Source organism: Orycteropus afer, unplaced genomic scaffold, assembly GCF_000298275.1.
Source record: "Orycteropus afer afer isolate SDZICR_OR568_19922 unplaced genomic scaffold, OryAfe1.0 scaffold00249, whole genome shotgun sequence".
Classification (NCBI taxonomy): domain Eukaryota; kingdom Metazoa; phylum Chordata; class Mammalia; order Tubulidentata; family Orycteropodidae; genus Orycteropus; species Orycteropus afer.
In genome coordinates this window covers 1,459,354-1,476,767 of record NW_006921836.1, presented here as the reverse complement: position 1 = coordinate 1,476,767, position 17,414 = coordinate 1,459,354, and the positions used below count along the sequence as shown (strand labels likewise).

Sequence of the window (17,414 nt, the reverse complement as noted above, 5' to 3'; positions counted from 1 at the left end):
CCCGTGCTGCACACCAGTGAGGGAAGAACACTGTTGGGTGTCTTCACTCTGCAGAAGAGAGCTGCAACAGAGCTATGGATTCATCTTCGACATCCTCGCCCTGTAAGCCCCGCTTCAAACAAGCTTCAGTTGGCTTCCAACAATGAAGAAACCACCTTCTTAAGCAGAGAAGAATCATGAGAGAACTTTACTTCCAAGCAGCAAAGGAAGAAAACTTTTGGCAACCATAAATCAGCTACTGCAAGGATGTCTCCCTACAAAGATTCTCTCTCTCTCTCTCTCTCTCTCTCTCTCTCTCCCAAGGAACTGAAAATCCTTATTGGGAGATGACAGATCAGCAGCACATTGGTCAGGAACACCGGACACTCCACACCTGACTAGTGCCCTGGAATGCTACACGAAGCCTGAGATGTGCTAAATTCTCAAAGAGCCATCTGGCAAGGTCTTGGGGGTGTCTGTTCCCCCAGTGGTAACGTCTTTTTTCATAATACAAGAAGCCTGACCTGAGCTCCTCTCTTCAGAAAGAGGTGGACTCATTTCCCCATAGGAGGTTATATTTCTCCTACTTTGGAGATAAGAACTTACCTCCTGACAACATCAGGATGTAAGGAGCTGGGAAAATTGCAGCCGTCCACTCACTCCTGCCACTCAGTAGACTGGGGTTATCTTCACTGCATAGCAACACTACAGGGAAAACAGCCCCTTGTCTGATCTCTTTGGCTAGTCCCCTCCTCAGTGCTTAAAGTCTTGCTGATCTCCATTTGGCCAATCTGCACATCTGGAGTAGGCTCAAACAAGGAGACAGCAGAAGACAATAGGGTCAGTGACAGGTCTCTGATGCCATGCAGGGGCCTGCACTGGGTCAGCAGCCTGTGGCTAGGGACAAATAGGAATGTTGCTGTTTCCCATATGGTCTGCTGTAAGGTCCTTCTGGCCTTGGGTCATCACCCCAGCAAGTGACCTAGTATGGTCCCTTAGGCAGTCAGGCCCAGCTTGTGTGCATGACAGCAGGCTTCAGATAGCAGGCCTAGCTGTCTGCTCTACTGTGCTAGCCACAGTGGTGTTGACCCCAGCCAGTCCAATAGCTCACAGTCTTTGAGAGTGGGCTATCAGTAAGAAGGCAGCATGATCTAAAAAAAAGCAAAACCATCACACTTTTATTAACCTGGGTCAGGACAGAAGCATGGTTTGTTTGCTCTTGCCCAGTGGTGGTCCTTGCCACCATAACCTAGGCTGTGGGAAGAAAAGCCACCAACAAGGCTTCATGGCCACAGCCAAAACATCCCTGCTATCCCCTTCGCATGTTCTTGGAAGCGAGGGGCAGGGACTCTGGCCAAAGCTGGGCATGGGTCACTTTGACCTTGAATCACAAGACAAGTCCAACACAGGCCAATTCAGATCCTGGTTTGAAGTCTCAGACTTCAAATGTTCCTATTCAATTAAACATTTAAAACCCATCAAAGGGATGGCAGGGTGAGGAGGACAGGAAGGACGCCAAGGCTGTTTTCCAGGGGAGGAGGACATGTTGCTTTGGGAAACTCTGGCTCTGGGTGGACACCTGCTGTGATGGTTTCCTGTGAGCACGCAGAATAAGAAAAGAAGAGACTGAGCATTCACCTCAATTTCAGCACATGCACAGTGGGAGAGTGGGTCCTATTGAAATTCCATGACTTTGGAGTTTTAAAAAAATCTAGAGAATTAAATAGCCCACCTCTGGTGGCATAGTGCCTAAGGAATTTGACTGCTAACCAGAAGGTTGGCGGTTCAAATCCACCAGCCACTCCTCAGAAGAAAGGTTGGGCGATCTACTTTTGTAGTGATACCGCCTTGGAAACCCCAGAGGGGTCACTATGAGTCGGGTCTGACTCGATGGCAGTGAGTTTGGTTTGGTTTTAGTAGAAGGTAATCAAAACACCAAGAGCTGAAGGTTACCCTACAGAGTAAAGGAGCATGAAGCAAGGGGTCCGAGAATAAACCTGTAGGGGCTGTATATTTTCTCCAAGGAGGAAAGCAGCACTTATGGCTTTACTACCCAAAGCCCTACCCAGCTGCTTACCAGCCTGGAAGTTAACCAGGAAAAGTGGGAGGAGGTCACCTTGCTCCAAGGCAATCAGTGGACCAGGAAGCAGAAATGCCTCCTCCCCTACAACAAAATCTCTCAGCCCTTTCCCTGGCCAGACCCCTCCCTTGGTCCCATCTCCCCACCTGCTCCATCTGTCCTCCAAGGAGAGTTCCACTCACTACTGCAGCATTTTATTCAAGTCTTGGGCACCCCATGGGCTGTTAGCCGAAGCATCCCATGGCCTGTCTACTTGAGGGAACAGATGGAGAGCGTAGCACCAGCGGAAAACACCCAGAAGGCAGGGTACAGAGCTTCTGTAAAGTCCACCTTGTACTTATACAGCAGGTGGACCTTCTCAGAGACGGCGAAGAAGATGACAAAGCCGGAGTCACAGTTGAGAAGCACGCCGATCCGTGTGGACTTGGTGCAAGGCAGGGTTTTCTCCACGTTGTTGTGCCAGGCTGAGATCTTGGTGTTGAACCACTCTACACACCAGGAGGAGCTATTGCGCCCAAGCCGGCTCTCGGGGCCCTGCCGCTCCATGGAGCCATAGCAGATGCCCACCCCACAGAAGTTATTCTTCTGCAGCTCCACCTCCCAGTAGCTGACCCCTCTCTTATAGCAGTATAGGCCCAGAACCTGTGAGCAGTATGTGAACCTCTGGGGATGTGGCCGGTAGCTCTGGGGGATGTCAGCCACAGAAGCCGTGGTGTAGCTCTCTGACAGAGCCACCTTGTTGTGGGCAGTGTTGTAGTCCAGGATGACCTTAACAGCATCTGAGAAAGGAATATTACAAGGAGTCTAAGTGCTCTCACTTTTAAACCTTTCCCTATGAGTACTAGTTGTTCATTTCTTTAACCCATCCATCCATCTTCCATTTATTCATCTATTCCCATCCATCATCCATTCTATCTAGCCAATCACACATCTGTCCATCCGTCACTCCAGTCATCTGCCCATTTATCAGTCATCCATTTGTCCATTCATCTATCCAAAATGATGTCCTGAGCACCTGATTCATGCTGGATCCTATGCAAGATGACGCACAACCACCAACTAAGAGACATGAGGCATGGCCTCATGAAGTTCATAGTTCAACATGCAAGGCAAGTCTGTCAGCAGACACAGGCCCAGAGAAAGTGATGAGGTGGAATCAACCAAGGCTGGGGATTAGCTAGACTGGACAGCAAGTGGGGGAGTCAAAGAACTGGTTGTGGAGTCTAAGCTGGCTGGGGAGAGATGTGAAGAAAGGCAGGTACTGACGGAAGGAAGAATTAAGAGAACAACAATGTAGAGGAGAGGGGAAGGGAGTAGCTGACCAAGGAAGCCAGTGGGACCTGGACGGTGTCAAGGGCAAGGAGCTGTGAAGAGCTACTCACACTCCAGGAGCTCAGGTCTAGACATGGCTAAGAAGTTCTCCAGCACCTTGGCCTTGAGAGATGCATTTGGTTGTGAGCCAGTGGCTTTGGCTGTAACAGGGAGAGGATACAGACAGCTGTTTTCAGAACAAACTCAGATGGAAACCCCACTGCCCCTTTTCCACAAGAACTCACCCTCTTGGCCAGCTTGTTCAGGCACTTTCAAGGTGGGAGTCTTGCTTGGTGCGGGAGAGGCAGGCACTAGGGAGGAGGGAGGAGAAAAATGAGTTGGCAACATGACACAGAGTTAACTCAGTGCCCTCTACTCCTTTCAAAGCTGATTTCTAAGAACCACTTTCACAGACACAGGTGAGTCCAGACAGGGCTATCTTCTTATTCATCTTACTCATCTATACTATCCTCCCCTCCAACCTCAGGCCTGCCTGTCATACAGAGTATCAGCCTAAACTCAGGCCCCATCAAAGAACTCTGATGAGAGAGGTCGGCTGCAGCTGCCAGCCTTTAATTTAGCACTTGGCTGATCCTCGAGAAACAGTAAGATGTAGAAATGCATGACTTACTGGGTTTCTTAGGTTTCTTCTCATCTTCTGAAAAAGAAAGTTTTCAGAATTAAGAGAGTTTAAAGCACAACACAATGACCCTTTCAAAAGACCATACTAACATCCATTTGCATGAATCTGCTCCATCCAAACAAAGCCAGGGTTTCTGAACTTGAAAAATATAAGGGGTCAACAGACAAAAAGAATCTATGACGATAAAGATCAGATCAGTGGTTGCTGGAGAGGGAGGGACTGGTAAGGAGCATGAGGGAGTTTTCTGGGATGATGAAAATTCTTGATTTAAGTAGTAACACATGCATATGCATTTGTTAAAATTTATCTAACTATATTTAAGAGCTATGCATTTTACCGTAGGTAAATTATATCTGCAGAAAAGAAGAAATTCACATAAAAATACTGAGTCAGCAAAAAAATACACTTTTAAAAATATCTAGATTGTGTGCCTATGGGAACTGAGTTTAAGAGAACAGTGACTCTCTCAACGTGTGGTCCCCAAGCCAGCTGCAGCAGCACCACCTGGAAACCTGTAAGAAATGCAAATTCTTGGCCCAGCCAGACCTTCTTAATTGGATATTCTGGGGGCAAGGCCAGCAACCTGTGTCTCACAAGACACCTGGGAGATTCTTACATACAGTCAAGTTTCATACCAGAACGAAAAGGAGTGTTTTGGACCTCATGCCCTGCTCTCTCTTACTTTCTTCAGCTTCTCCACTGGACCCTCCCTTTGCCCCCACAAGCTCCCCCAGCTACTCCTTCCTCTCGCCTCACAGTCAAATTCCTTCAGGAGTTGTCTTCACTCTCTGCCTCATTTCCTCACCTTCTTCTCACTCTCCACCCACTCCCATCTGACCAGAGGACTCCACGATGCGGCACTGGAATTAGGCACAAGCACCCTGCCTGGTCCCCTCAGGTCTCAAGTGTTTCTTCTACACTCTGACTACTAGTCCACCCCCTCCTTAGCTAGTTTCCATCTCAATCTATTTATGTTGAGTCACTTCCAACACATAAGAGCCTCAATTCATTCCTGAATTTGACTTTCATGGTTCCAACTATGTTCAAGGTCTGTGACCTTGAACAGATCCATGACATGGAGTAATGTGTCATTCTGCTGAAGTAGGAGGTAGTCACCTCCTGAGGGAATGGGCCTCCTGGTGGCTCAGCATCCACAGCTCATTCACAGAAGGAATGTACTAGTATATGTGATTTGGGGCAGTGGTGAATAAGCTTTCATGGGAAGTAGCCCTCAGAAGAGTCTCTGGGTGGTGCAGATGGTTAAGTTCTTGGCTGCTGAGAAACTACAGTCCACTCAGCGGTACTATGGTAGTTAAGGTTATGCATCAACTTGGCTGGGTCCAGTTTTGAGTGAGTGGGTAGCTAGATGTAGTTACTCCCCATGATGAGACTGGTAATCAACTCCATGGTGGAATCTGCTGTGAGCAGCTGAGTAGCTGCCTTAGGGACATGGTCTTCTTCCAGTATGTAAGAAGAAACTTTGACGAAGCTCTCTGGGATTTTGGGCACACTTGGACCCTGCATGTAGCCCAGTCTTCATTCAGCAACCTGTCATGTTGCCTACCGATCTTGGGACTGTTCAAGTCCAGACTTGAGCTAGTGGGCTGCTGTGTTGCTTAATAATCTTGGAACTGTGCTATTTTACTTATTAATCCTGGGTTCATCAACCTCAATAGCCAGCAGCTGCCTGAGTTAAGAGAAGCCTCCAGCTTCAGTGGGCCGGGAGCAAAAGGCAGAGCTGAAGCCCAAGGTCAAGGGGGCTTCAGCCCCTAGAGCAAGCACTTTGAACCTGGACTTCTAGCCTCCTAAACTGTTAAGAGAATAAATCCCTGTTTGTCAAAGTCAACCACTTGTGGTATTCTCTGTTAGAGCAGCACTAGAGAACCAAGACAGGTGCCTCAGAAAAAAGGCCTGGCAATCTACTCCCAAAAAATTAACTGTTGGAAACTATATGGAGCACAGCTCGACTCTGACGTGGATTCACCATGAAGCAGACTGACTCGACAACAACTGGTTTAGCCCTTGAGAAAGATCCAAGTTTATAGTTCTTTCCCACCTATGCTTTCACTCAAAGTGCCCTATGACATTTCCCAGCTTGGCTGAGGGCTCCCTCCTCCATCTGCACCCAAGCATCCCAGCCCCTGACAGGAGTCCAGTCAGAAACTGATTACATATATCCATCTTCTAAAGATAACTGAAAACAAAGAATCAAAAGCTCAGAGTCCCTTCCTCCCTGCCACCACCCATTGTGTGGAGGCATCACTCCTTGGGATCACCATCACCTTTTACAGAAACACTAACCGTGAACATTTCAACAGCATGTCTATGGTTTATAAGGTCTCTCACGATCAGTGTCCCATGTGAACCTCACTCACAATAATTCTGGGCGGGGGGTTGTCAATGTCATTATTGTTCAAATCTCACTCTCAAGAGAGCATGCATTCTCATTGAGAGTGATATCACCCCCAAAGGGGCAAAGCTTGGCTCCTGGGGAGTAAAACAATCTTGTTCTTCTTTTCTGTATACAGCACAATATATAAACAGATGCACAGTATATGTGGGGCATTAAAATGGTATGGGGGTGATTAGGAATAAATGTGTCTAAAAAGGCATGGGATGGTAAGAAGAGTGGTAATGAAACAATGGTTGAGAAACATGATAGCAGAAGCACATTACAGATCAGCTAAATAGCACTGAGCTACTGCCAAGCTTGGGCCTCTGTACGTAGGAGACCACCGCCAACCTCCTCCATGGGGCTCTGCACTTGGTTCTGGAAATAACCCAATCAGCTGGTGATCCAACTGTTCCCGACAGCCCAGACATGCTATGGGCAAGCCCTCCTCATGTCCCGGTGGAGGTGCTGCCACTTCCACACCCTAGTGTCCGTAGCCAGCTTTTCTCCAGATGAAGCTCGGGCAGTGTGACCTGGGATGGGCCTAGGAGGAGCAGGGATGCCTGTGAGCATCTCACTTAGGCACTTGCCAGCCACAGCTCTGCTACTGCATGGAGACAGCGGTGCGGTTACTTACTTGGGGGCTTCTTCACAGGGCGTGACTTGGATGTGGAGAATGGGACATACTCTGCAGGGTCACCTGTGCCAAAAAAAGAAGGGTTCATTTATGCATCTCTTCCCCACCAACCCTAGAAGCCAGCTTTGCCATAGGCAAGCAAGTTAAGGGTTTATAAAGACAGCATTTCCACTGGTCTTCCCCATCCAACCATTTACAAGAGCCAGAAAGAAGGTAGTAGAAGGACGTTTGGTGTGCTTCCTCTCTTGTCAGACACAGAATGGTGGGACCGAGTCTTTTCTCTGTCACTGGTCAGCCCTGTATTTCTGAGCTTGGTTTCTCCCAAGTGTATGAGGAGGAGGATTCCACCATGCTCATGGCTGACGTGACCACCGAATGAGACCAAGACGCCTGGCGTGTAGTGTTTGCTCAATCAATGTTAACTTCTTTCCTACTGGTTTTCTCTCTCCCTCGTCCTCCCCCAGACCATGGAGCACCAACAATTTAAAAGGACAAATATCTGTGTGGCTAACTCATCAACAGCTTCACCCTCTACAAAGCATTTTCACACCTAGATCACCATGGAGCCACACTATGCCTTATTTCAGAGGTACTTTTCTGCAAGAATGCTCATCTCGCCAAGTGGAAACTCAGGCCCACTCCCCATGTTACACAACAGATAGTTTCCATGTGCCAGGCTCTGTGCCAGGCACTGGAGAGACAGTGAGGAATGACAAACAGACACAGAGTTGCCCTTAACGAAAGGATGGTCTGGCAGGGGAGATAGGGAAGGGTCACAAAGTATTCTCAAATGATGAATGAGCAGAGGGTCCTAAAGGGATGATAAGGATCCTATGACCCAGTGTGAGAACTGATGGGGGGACGGGAGGCTTGCAGAGAAATGTAATGTTTCGACTGAGCTCCAGAGGGTGTTCACTGGTGAAGATGGTGGCGTTGGAGCCTCTAGGCAGTGAGGGAAGAACACATGCAAAGGTGCTCTGGCATATGTGAACAACTGAGTACAGAGATGAGGAAGCACCTTGCAGCTTGCTGGCCAGTCAAGAATCTGGTCTATAATCTGAGCATGGAGAACCCTTGAAGCAGGAGGGGCAGTGAGGGGGAAATTGTCCCAGGTGATCAGATTTGTGTCCTGAGAAATTCCCTTTGGCTACATCAGGCTTACATGCAGAGGGACCATTTAGGAAGCTGCCATGGTCATGGGCACAGGTGATGGCAACTAGGAGCAGGCTGGTGGTGGTAGCTGCGATTGGGACTGGTGGACTAGGTTAGGAGATATTTAAGAAACTAACTGGTAATGGACTGGATATGGGGGGAAGAAAAGGAGAGTCAAGGGGGATTAGTAGGCTTCTCTCCCCCAAAAATTAGCCATCCCCCACCAAATACACTGACAATACTGACAACTTGAAGTCCATTCAAAAATCATCACAGCCTACCTCAGTGGTGACACTCCCAAAGAGCTTTTCCAGAAAGGCCCATCACAACAAGCTCCAGAAATGTTCTAGAAGGGATGGCTATAAAGTCAGAATGAGCCAAAGACTCTCCACTACCCCCAAGGAAGGATGGGTGTTTCAGAGTTCCTGAGACCCAGGCCCCAGTGCTCCATAAAACACCACCTCTTATGCCCCATCCCTCCCTCCGAAACACTGAGGGGACCCATCCAGCTTCAGGGCCCCAGCTGGGAAGCATTGAGGTTGCTAATGGTCACCTGGACTCATGTCCTCGGGCTTCTTCTCCTGGGACTGCTTGATGTGCTGCTTCAACACATTTTTCAGTTCTACGGTGCCCTGATAGACCCCCTTGATCAGCTCGTGATTCAGCTCAATCTTGGGCACGTAGATTGGCTTCATGGAGACTCCTTGTAGTTTTGAGGCTTTCTGTAACAAGCCAAGAGATTAGTGCAGGCAGTTCTCTCGAGTCAGGCCCCAAGCTTCATCCTCATGAATGCAAGGAGCACCTTCCCTGTGCCCACGGGTGTTAAGACCAATCAGCCTTCTCATGGGGCAGGCTAGAGGTCACAAGGAGTTAAAGCACCACTTGAAAACAGTAACCTAGAGCTAGAAGGGGAAACTGAGGTCTAGATAAGACAAGTGTCCTTTCAGGAACACTGCCAGTAAGTGGCAGTGATGAGTTTGGGGTACAGGTCTCCAGACCTCCAGGACAATGCTCTTTCCAGTACACCAGCTATAGCTGGGAAAGCACAGGAGACTCAGTACTGTCTCCATCCCTTGAAGAACAGCTCTTAACACATGTTCTAATGACAGAGAGGGGCATCTAGAGGGATGCAGGCATGTCCTATAGAAAGGGAGGATCTTGATGACATAAAATCAAATCATAAAATATCAAAAGGCCCAGATGTGGACTCAGAATACCTCCCAGAGAGCTCAAGGCAGCTATTCCAACCAGTAGGAATGAGCACTTAGGACAAAACTTCATGGCATCCAGGCTAGGCAATGGATGAGAAGACTCTGAATGTGGAAGAGAAGGTTCCCAGTCATTCTGGGACACCCCCCCAGGACATGAACAAAGAAGCAGGGCCTTTGTGGTGCTGTGGCAGGTGACCCAATCAACAAGGCACACCAAACACCCCTTGTGTGCCAGGCATTCTGCAGACACTGAACAAGCAAGGAGTAAGAGGGTGGTATAAGGGGTAGACCCCACCCAAAAGGAACTTACAGTCAAAATAGACATGCATATAAGCACATCTAAACCACCATCAGTGCCCTGGTGGAGGCAGTGTAATGTACTCAGGAACACCACCAATGGCATAAGAACAGGAGCCCAGGATGACAGGAAGCTGCCACTGGAGCTGGCCTTGGAAGAAGGGCATGGATTCTCGAGGCAGAGAAGGCACAGCATTCTCAACAAATGCTCAGTATGTCTGTGGAATGGTGAGGCCTCTGCAGGGCTGGGGGCTGGGCGACAAAATATGAAGCTGCTGGCAAAGATGGCCATCACCAAGGACTGTGTGAGCTATGCTGAGGAACAAGAAGCCAGAAAGGGCAAAAGGGGGTGTGGGCAATCTATGCTTTAGAACGATACTCCCAGGGGCCCTATAGAGGAAGGAGAAGAGGAAGACGGTAGAGGTGTGTGGTACACATCCCATATACGTGCAAATACAATGGGTTATTACTCCCATGAGTAGGATACCTTATGTGGCAATGGTGAAGGAATTTTGCAGATGTGATTAAGTTTCCAAATCAATTGATTTTGAGTTTGTCAATAGGGTGAGTATCCTGGGTGGGCCTGATTTAATCATGGAAAAGCCCTTCAGAGGGGGTCTTCCTGGAAGGACTGATTCTTCTACTGGCTTTGAAGAAGCAAGCTGCCAAATCAGGAGAGGGACATGTGGCAGGGAATTTCAGGGCCTCCAGTGGCTGAGAGGAGGTCCTGTCTGATGGCCAGCAAGGAAGCAGGAACTTTAATCCTACAACTGTAAGGAACTAAATACTGCCCACTACCACATGAGCTTGGAAGGAGACCCTAAGCATCTAGCCTGACTGACACCCAGACTGCAGCCTTGGGAGACCCTAGGCAGAAGACCCATTGAGCAATTCCCAGAATCCTGAGCCACAGAAATTGGGAGATAATAAATGTATGTTTTTTTAAGCCATTATGTTTACAGTAAGTTGTTATGCACCATAACTATGAGACAGTGTGTGTCTCAAGGATGCTTCAAATGAGTTCTTACAGCCCCAACTCCTTGAAGGCCCTACTGCACCCATATCAATATTGTGATTCTAGGCAGAGGGAGTGCTCAACAATGCTGACTGCCCTCACCAAGACCCACCTCCAGAAACTCAAACTCGTCCCCCTTAGTCAGGGCGACTTCAATCTCCTCCCTCAGGGTCTGGATCTCATTCTTCTTCTTGAGGAGGATCTGGAAAATGGTGTCAAACTTGTTGCTGACCCTCTTCTCCTCTTCCTTTATCTTCCGTGTAGAGCTGGCCTCTGAGGCATCAATGAGAGCCTTCATTTCCATGTATTCTTGTCCAAGCATATCAATCTTCTGGTTTGCTGCCTCCTACAGAGGGCCAAGACAAGACAGGAGGGCACCATCAGACTGGCCAAATGCTAAACCTGCAATACCAAGTGCTGGTAAGATGTGACGCCAGGGAACTCCCACTTTCTACTTGGTGGGAGTACAAAGTGGTATAACCACTTTGGAGAACTTCTTAGCAATACGTAGTAAATCTGAGGGGGCATTCGTGGCTCAGTGAGAGACCTGGGTTTGATTCCCGGCCAATCTCATGAGCAGCCACCACTCATCTGTCAGTGGAGGCTTATATGTTCCTATGATGCTAAACAGGTTTCAGTGGAACTGTCAGACCAAGATGGACGAAGAAGGAAGGTCTGGTGATCTACTTCCAAAAATCAGCCAGGGAAGACCCCTGTGGGTCACATGGTTTGATCCCAGTGTACAAGGGGTCACCATGAGTCAGGGGACAACTGGACAGCAGCTAACAAAACCCCAGCACTCCAATCCCAGGAATATACCCCTGAAAAATTCCCAGATACCTTTTCCAGGGACAGGCACATTGTTTGAAACAACAAAACCTTGGAAACAACCTAAATGGCCATCAATATCAGACTAGATACCTAGACTGCAGCCTATTCAAAGGATGGTATATTACACAGGAAGGAAAAGGGATGAACCAGAGCTACGTGTGGATAAATTATCATGAGGGAAAAACAACTTGTAGAAGGACACACGCAGCATGATGTTCTTTATCTGCAACTCAGAAACAAGCAGAATGTAGCATGCATACATATATAATAAAAGTATAAAGAAATATATGGGAGTGAATGAATAAAGTAAAAATAGCAGATACTCTGGGGAGAGAGAAAAGGGGATATAATAAAGAGAAGGAAAAAGGTAATATTTGATCTCTTAAGCTGGGAGGCAGCGTATGGGTGATGTTTTTAAAGAAAGGGCATGCAGCAGCTCTAGAGAAATTCTGGAAACGATCACCCTCTAGAACTACGCTGTCCAACACCATAGCCACTCTCCACAGGTGGCTGTGAACCACAAGAAATGTGGCTGCATTGCACGTAAACTGGTGAAAACACACACTGCCTTGAGAAGACTTTAGTACCAAAAAGAAAAAGGATGTAAAATATCTCATTAATACTATTTTTTATTGATTACTTGTTAATGATAAAGCTAATATTTTAGATATCCTGAGTTAAACAAAGCATATTCTTAAAATTAATTACTTGTGTTTGTGTTATTCAAGCTAATTTAAAATTACATATGAGGTTCACAAGCTGTTTCTCTTGGCCAGCACCACTCTAGAAGATGCATCTCAGGGGATCTCCACAGCTCAGAATCCATATGACAAACAGAAACACACACACAGAAACCAAGATTGGGAAAACAGAGGGGAGCTAAAACATCCCTAATTCTGCCACTTCAACACTTTTGCTGCTATCCTTTTATGATACTTTTTTCAGCATTTTTTGTTATATTTTCTGTAGTGGATTGAATGGTGGTCCCCAAAAAATATGTCCATATGCTAGAATCTGTGAATACCACCTTATTTAGGGTCTCTGCAGACGGAATTAAGTAAGGACCTTGAAATGAGATCATCCTGGATTACCCATATGGGTCCTAAAGCCAATGCCAAGCATCCTGATACAAGAGAGGAGAGAAGACACGGACACAGAGGGCCAAGTGAAAACGGACGCGGAGAATGGAGTTTGGTTGTCACAAGTCAAGCAATGCCTGGAGCCACCAGAAACTGGAACCACCTTGCCTCTTCCAGTTCCTAGAGGGGCAAGGAAGGGTGCCCCTCTAGAGCTTTTGGAGGGAGCAGGCCCTGCCAACACCTTGATCTCCGACCCTTGGGTTCCAGAACTGTGAGGAAATAAATTTGTTGTTTCGAGCCACCAAGTGTGTGGTAATTTGTTACAGCAGGCCTAGGAAACAATACAGTTCCTTTTCATGAATTGTTCTAACCCCAGTGGGTAATAAGTCGACTTTTGCTTCCTGTTTTGTTTCTGCTTTGTAACATAACCATTTCTCTTTATCAATACTTTTTTTAACCCAAACATTTAACTATCCCCCTAAGGTTGGGCTTTTAGGTAGTTTTCAGTTTGAGGCTACAAGGGTTCTCTCTTGGGCACACAGCTTGTTTGCACATCTTGCAAGGCTGAAGTTTAATTCTGACACTTGGGAGTGGACCCAATACCAGCCTTACTAAGGACAGAACTGAGTGTGTCTTGCTCGGGGCCAGGGGAGCTCATCACTCACCCGCATATCCTGCTGCCTGGCTCTCACGTCCTCCAGCGCTTTTGATGCACCATTGATCTGACTGTATGTGGTGGCCAATTTTTGCCTCAGCTTGGCCTGTGGAGAAAACAGAGGGTAAGAGGCCACCCCTTCACTCCAGCCCAACACCAGGGACTACCCCTGAATCTGTCTACCCCGAGTCTAACCCGCTTCTAGCTTTGCAGAGTATTCTCATGCTTACGGCCTTCATTCATTCTTTTAGGGGAACAGTACAGTAGGAAGAAACCATTCCCTGGAGAAGGATATCACGCTCGGTAAAGTGGAGGGTCAATGAAGAAGGGGAAGGCCCTCAATGAGATGGATAGACACAGTGGCTGCAACAGTGGGCTCAGGTGCAGCAGGACGGTGAGGCCGGCACAGGACCAGGCAGTGTTTCATTCTGTTGTGCACGGGGTCGCTATGAGTCGGAGAAGACTCGACAGCACCTAACAACAAGAGAAGCAAGACTACAGGGTTTAGTACACCCATGTTCACTGCAGCACTGGTCATAAGAGCCAAAAGGTAGGAACAGTCTAAATGTCCATCAACAGATGACTGGAGAAACAAAGTGTTGTACACTCATACAATGGAATAGCCCTCTGCATAAAGAGAAATGAAGTCCCGAAACATGTACAACATGGATGAACCTTGAAACCATAAGCTGAATGAGATGAAATGAGTCAAAAGAATAAATATCGCATGAACCCACTTATATAAAAGACAACAGACACGTGTCTACAGACCAAAGTTTATCAGTGGTTATTAGGGGCAGGGCAGGGGAGGGAGCAGGGAGAAGACCCGGTGCTTAGGGGACACTGAGCTTCTGTGAAGGGTGATGGAAAATACCAGGAACAGTTCATGGTGAGGGTTGAACAGCAAGATGAACATACTTAACATCACTGAACTATACATGTGAAGACTGTTAAAATGGCAAATTTTTTGTTATCCATATATTTTAAAATGTTTTAAAAAGAGAGTCCAAGATTTGTGCCCAGCTACCACTATCAACCACTCAGAGGGGGATCTATGTAGGAGATCCTGGATAGAGTGGGAGAACAATGTGGAACAAAACTAAAAATTATTTTAAAAAAAAAAGGACCAGGTTTGCTGGTCTGATACAGCCTAGTGGAACCCCTGAGACTATAGCCCCTAGGTGCCCTTCAAGTCTGGAATTGAACCCACTCCTGTGGTTTCCAGCCAAACAAAAGACAGGCATATGAGCTGAACATTTACAGTGGGTAGGTACGTTCCTTGGAGAGAACAATCAAGGGAGAATAGAAGGGCTGTGTATGCACAGGGAGACAGCTTGGGGAACAGGAGTGCATGGGAGGGAAGGACACAGGGAAGAGGTAACCACAGGACGAAGTAGGAAGAGAGCTGTTGCACTGTGGGAAATTGCAGTCAATGTCATGAGACAAAGTGTATGTGAACTGCTATAGGGAAAATGCATTTGGTCTATAAACTTTCACCCAAAAACCATAATAAATTTTTTTTTTTAAATTATTGTTAAAAAAAAAAAGAGTCCAGGATTTAGAGCAAGACAGACCAGGATTAAAGCCACAGGTCCAGCTGTGCCACCTTCTCTCACCTCAGTCTCCTTGGCTACAAAATAGTTACAGCTGTTCCCACTTCACAGGGTTGTCAAGTTGTTGTTGTTATGTGCCGTCGAGTCGGCCCCAACTCACAGCGACCCCTCCTTGGGTTTCTGAGGCAGTATCACTACAGAAGTAGGATTGCCCCACCTTCCTTCTGAGGAGTGGCTGGTGGGTTTGAACCGCCAGCCTTCTGGTTAGCAGTCAAGTGCCTTAGGCACTGTGCTACCAGAGCTTCTAGGGTTGTCAAGAGGATTGAATAAAATAATGTAAATATTCATCACAGGGCCTGGACCTCAGCCAGGACATTACTAAGTGTCAGCTGTAATCCTATGTGTTTCTTCACAATTACCCATTTTACAGCTGTTAAGACTGAGGCAAGGAGGACAGCAAGGTGGCCAGGCTCATATAGAGACATAAAGAGTGGGATGGCTGCTTCAGTAATGACAGATGAAGTTGTTCAGACAACCCTTCCACAGTAAACAACCAGGAAAGCAGATAAGATACTTAAAAAAAAAAAAATCTGCTTAAGGACACTGGAGAGCTAACAAAGCAAGGAAGGAGCCAAGATCCGGGAGAAGGAAACCTAAAAGATAAGCCCAGAGGCATCTGCCAACTCCAGAAGAGGGCTGAGAAAGCCTCAGCCTCAGGGAACCAAGAGGACAAAGCAAGTTCACCTGGGGAAACCACTAGGCTGGGGCCACCAAGGGCCGCATGCAAGGTACTCCTTGCAAAAATAGGTCAGCCGTAGGTGCAGAAGTTCAGCTGCAACTGAATTTAAGCCGATTCAAAATTGCTAGGCCCCAAGTCACCTCCAGAAATAAAGATCAATTGTCCATGAAGGGAGATATAATCATCATATGCAAGGAGCTCTGGTGGTGAAGTGGTCAAAGGATTTGGCTGCTAACCAAAAGGTGGGTGGTTCAAACCTACCAACTACACTCCGTGGAAGAAAAATGAGGCAGTCTGCTTCCATAAAGATTTACAGCCTCAGAGACCCTGTGGGGAGCTCTACTCTGTGCTATAGGATCACTATGAGTTGGAATCGATGGCAACGGGTTTTGGCTTTTTCAGGCCTCATATTACTTCCATACTTTTCATAATCAGTATCTTACCTCTGCTCAGATAAAATGTTGGGGGCACAGAAGTGAGAAGGAAAATGCCCACCGCCACCATCAAAGTAAAACCATTTGCCGTCAAGTCAATTCCAGCTCAGGGTGACCCCACGTGTTTCAGAGCTGTATACTGCACTCCACGGGCTTACAATGGCTGACCTTTCAGAAGAACGCCACCCCTTTCTTCCTAGCACCTCTGGCTGGACTTGAATCCAACCCTTTGGTTAGTAGTCGATCATGTAAACCAACTGCACCAGCCAGAGACTCCATGCCATAATAGTAGCAGCTACTGCTTCTTATCTACTTACTATATCCCTGGTAAAGCAGCTCTGAGCAACAGGATGACAGAGGAATTATTATCATCCCCACTTTCCAGATGAGGGCACTGAAGCACAGAGCAATTAAGTGACTTGCCCAAGGTCCCATCGTTATCAGCTGGTACAGCTAAGATTCTGGTGTTACAATTGTGGACAAAGGCCCAAGCAGTGAACAATGGAAACTTCTGGAAAAAAGGTTTCCTTCCTCTAACTAGCTGGCTCAACATACTCTGTCCCTTTCACTTTCCTGCCTCTCCCACTCCACCCAGAATATTCAGAGCTGAGCACGACGACCTTGAACCTGGATTTCAACAACTCAGTGACAGTCACATGCAAGGGCTGGAAACAGGAACCGAGGCCACACTAACTGGACCCTGAAAGTCCAAGCCACTGATGATGTTTCAGACTCAACCTCTATGACAATGCCCTTTGACCTGGCCTCCAACGCTGGCAGAGATAAGGTGTGGGCCAAATGCAGACAGGCAGGCCCTGGCAGATTCAGTCTCTTGGGGTCTCAGACTGCAAAAGACCTTAAAACACACAGAGGCTGCCAATGGTTTTAGTACTGTACCCTGGAACTCTTTATTTTGAAAGATTTCCTACAGCATTAACCAAACATGTCTGAGTCCTCTGACTGTGGGCAGGGGCCCTCAGGTTTCCAGACAAAAGGAAAGTGACCCAAGAGCTTTGACTAGCTGCATTAGCAGCTAATCAAAGGTGGAGAGCTCTAAGGAGTCTTCACAGACTGACCCCTGAGGAACACCAGTCTCTACTCCGTCCCGCAACAGTGGCCAGAACAAGCGGCTGGTCCAATGCACTGCCCAGGGCCTGGCTCTACAGCTGGCAGTGAGCAGCAGCAGGGTTTGAAAAGGAGACCAGTTTAAGGATTCAGCAAGGAGAGGCTCAGCAAAAAAGAGGAAGACCCTCAACGAAATGGATGCACACAGTGGCTGCAAAAATGGGCTCAAACAGCAACAACTGAGGATGGTGTGGGGCTGAGCAGTGTTTCATTCTGTTGTACATAGGGTCGCTATGGGTCGGACCCAAGTAGACGATACCCAACAACAATGGGGCTGGGTG

At 47.5% G+C, this 17,414-nt stretch overlaps 1 protein-coding gene across 1 annotated transcript in view; it reads right to left on the bottom strand.

Annotated features, from left to right (window-relative positions):
* Positions 1-2,308: 2,308 nt before the first annotated feature.
* Positions 2,309-17,414, bottom strand: part of TRIM25 (tripartite motif containing 25) — a 20,173-nt gene continuing 5,067 nt past the window's right edge. The window contains exons 2-9 of the mRNA XM_042782156.1: positions 13,293-13,388; positions 10,830-11,063; positions 8,748-8,916; positions 7,043-7,105; positions 4,002-4,028; positions 3,616-3,681; positions 3,442-3,531; positions 2,309-2,838 (exon numbers count right to left, since the gene is read on the bottom strand). Of these exons, the coding sequence (XP_042638090.1) occupies positions 2,309-2,838; positions 3,442-3,531; positions 3,616-3,681; positions 4,002-4,028; positions 7,043-7,105; positions 8,748-8,916; positions 10,830-11,063; positions 13,293-13,388 (1,275 nt within the window). The remainder of the gene's footprint in view (positions 2,839-3,441; positions 3,532-3,615; positions 3,682-4,001; positions 4,029-7,042; positions 7,106-8,747; positions 8,917-10,829; positions 11,064-13,292; positions 13,389-17,414) is intronic.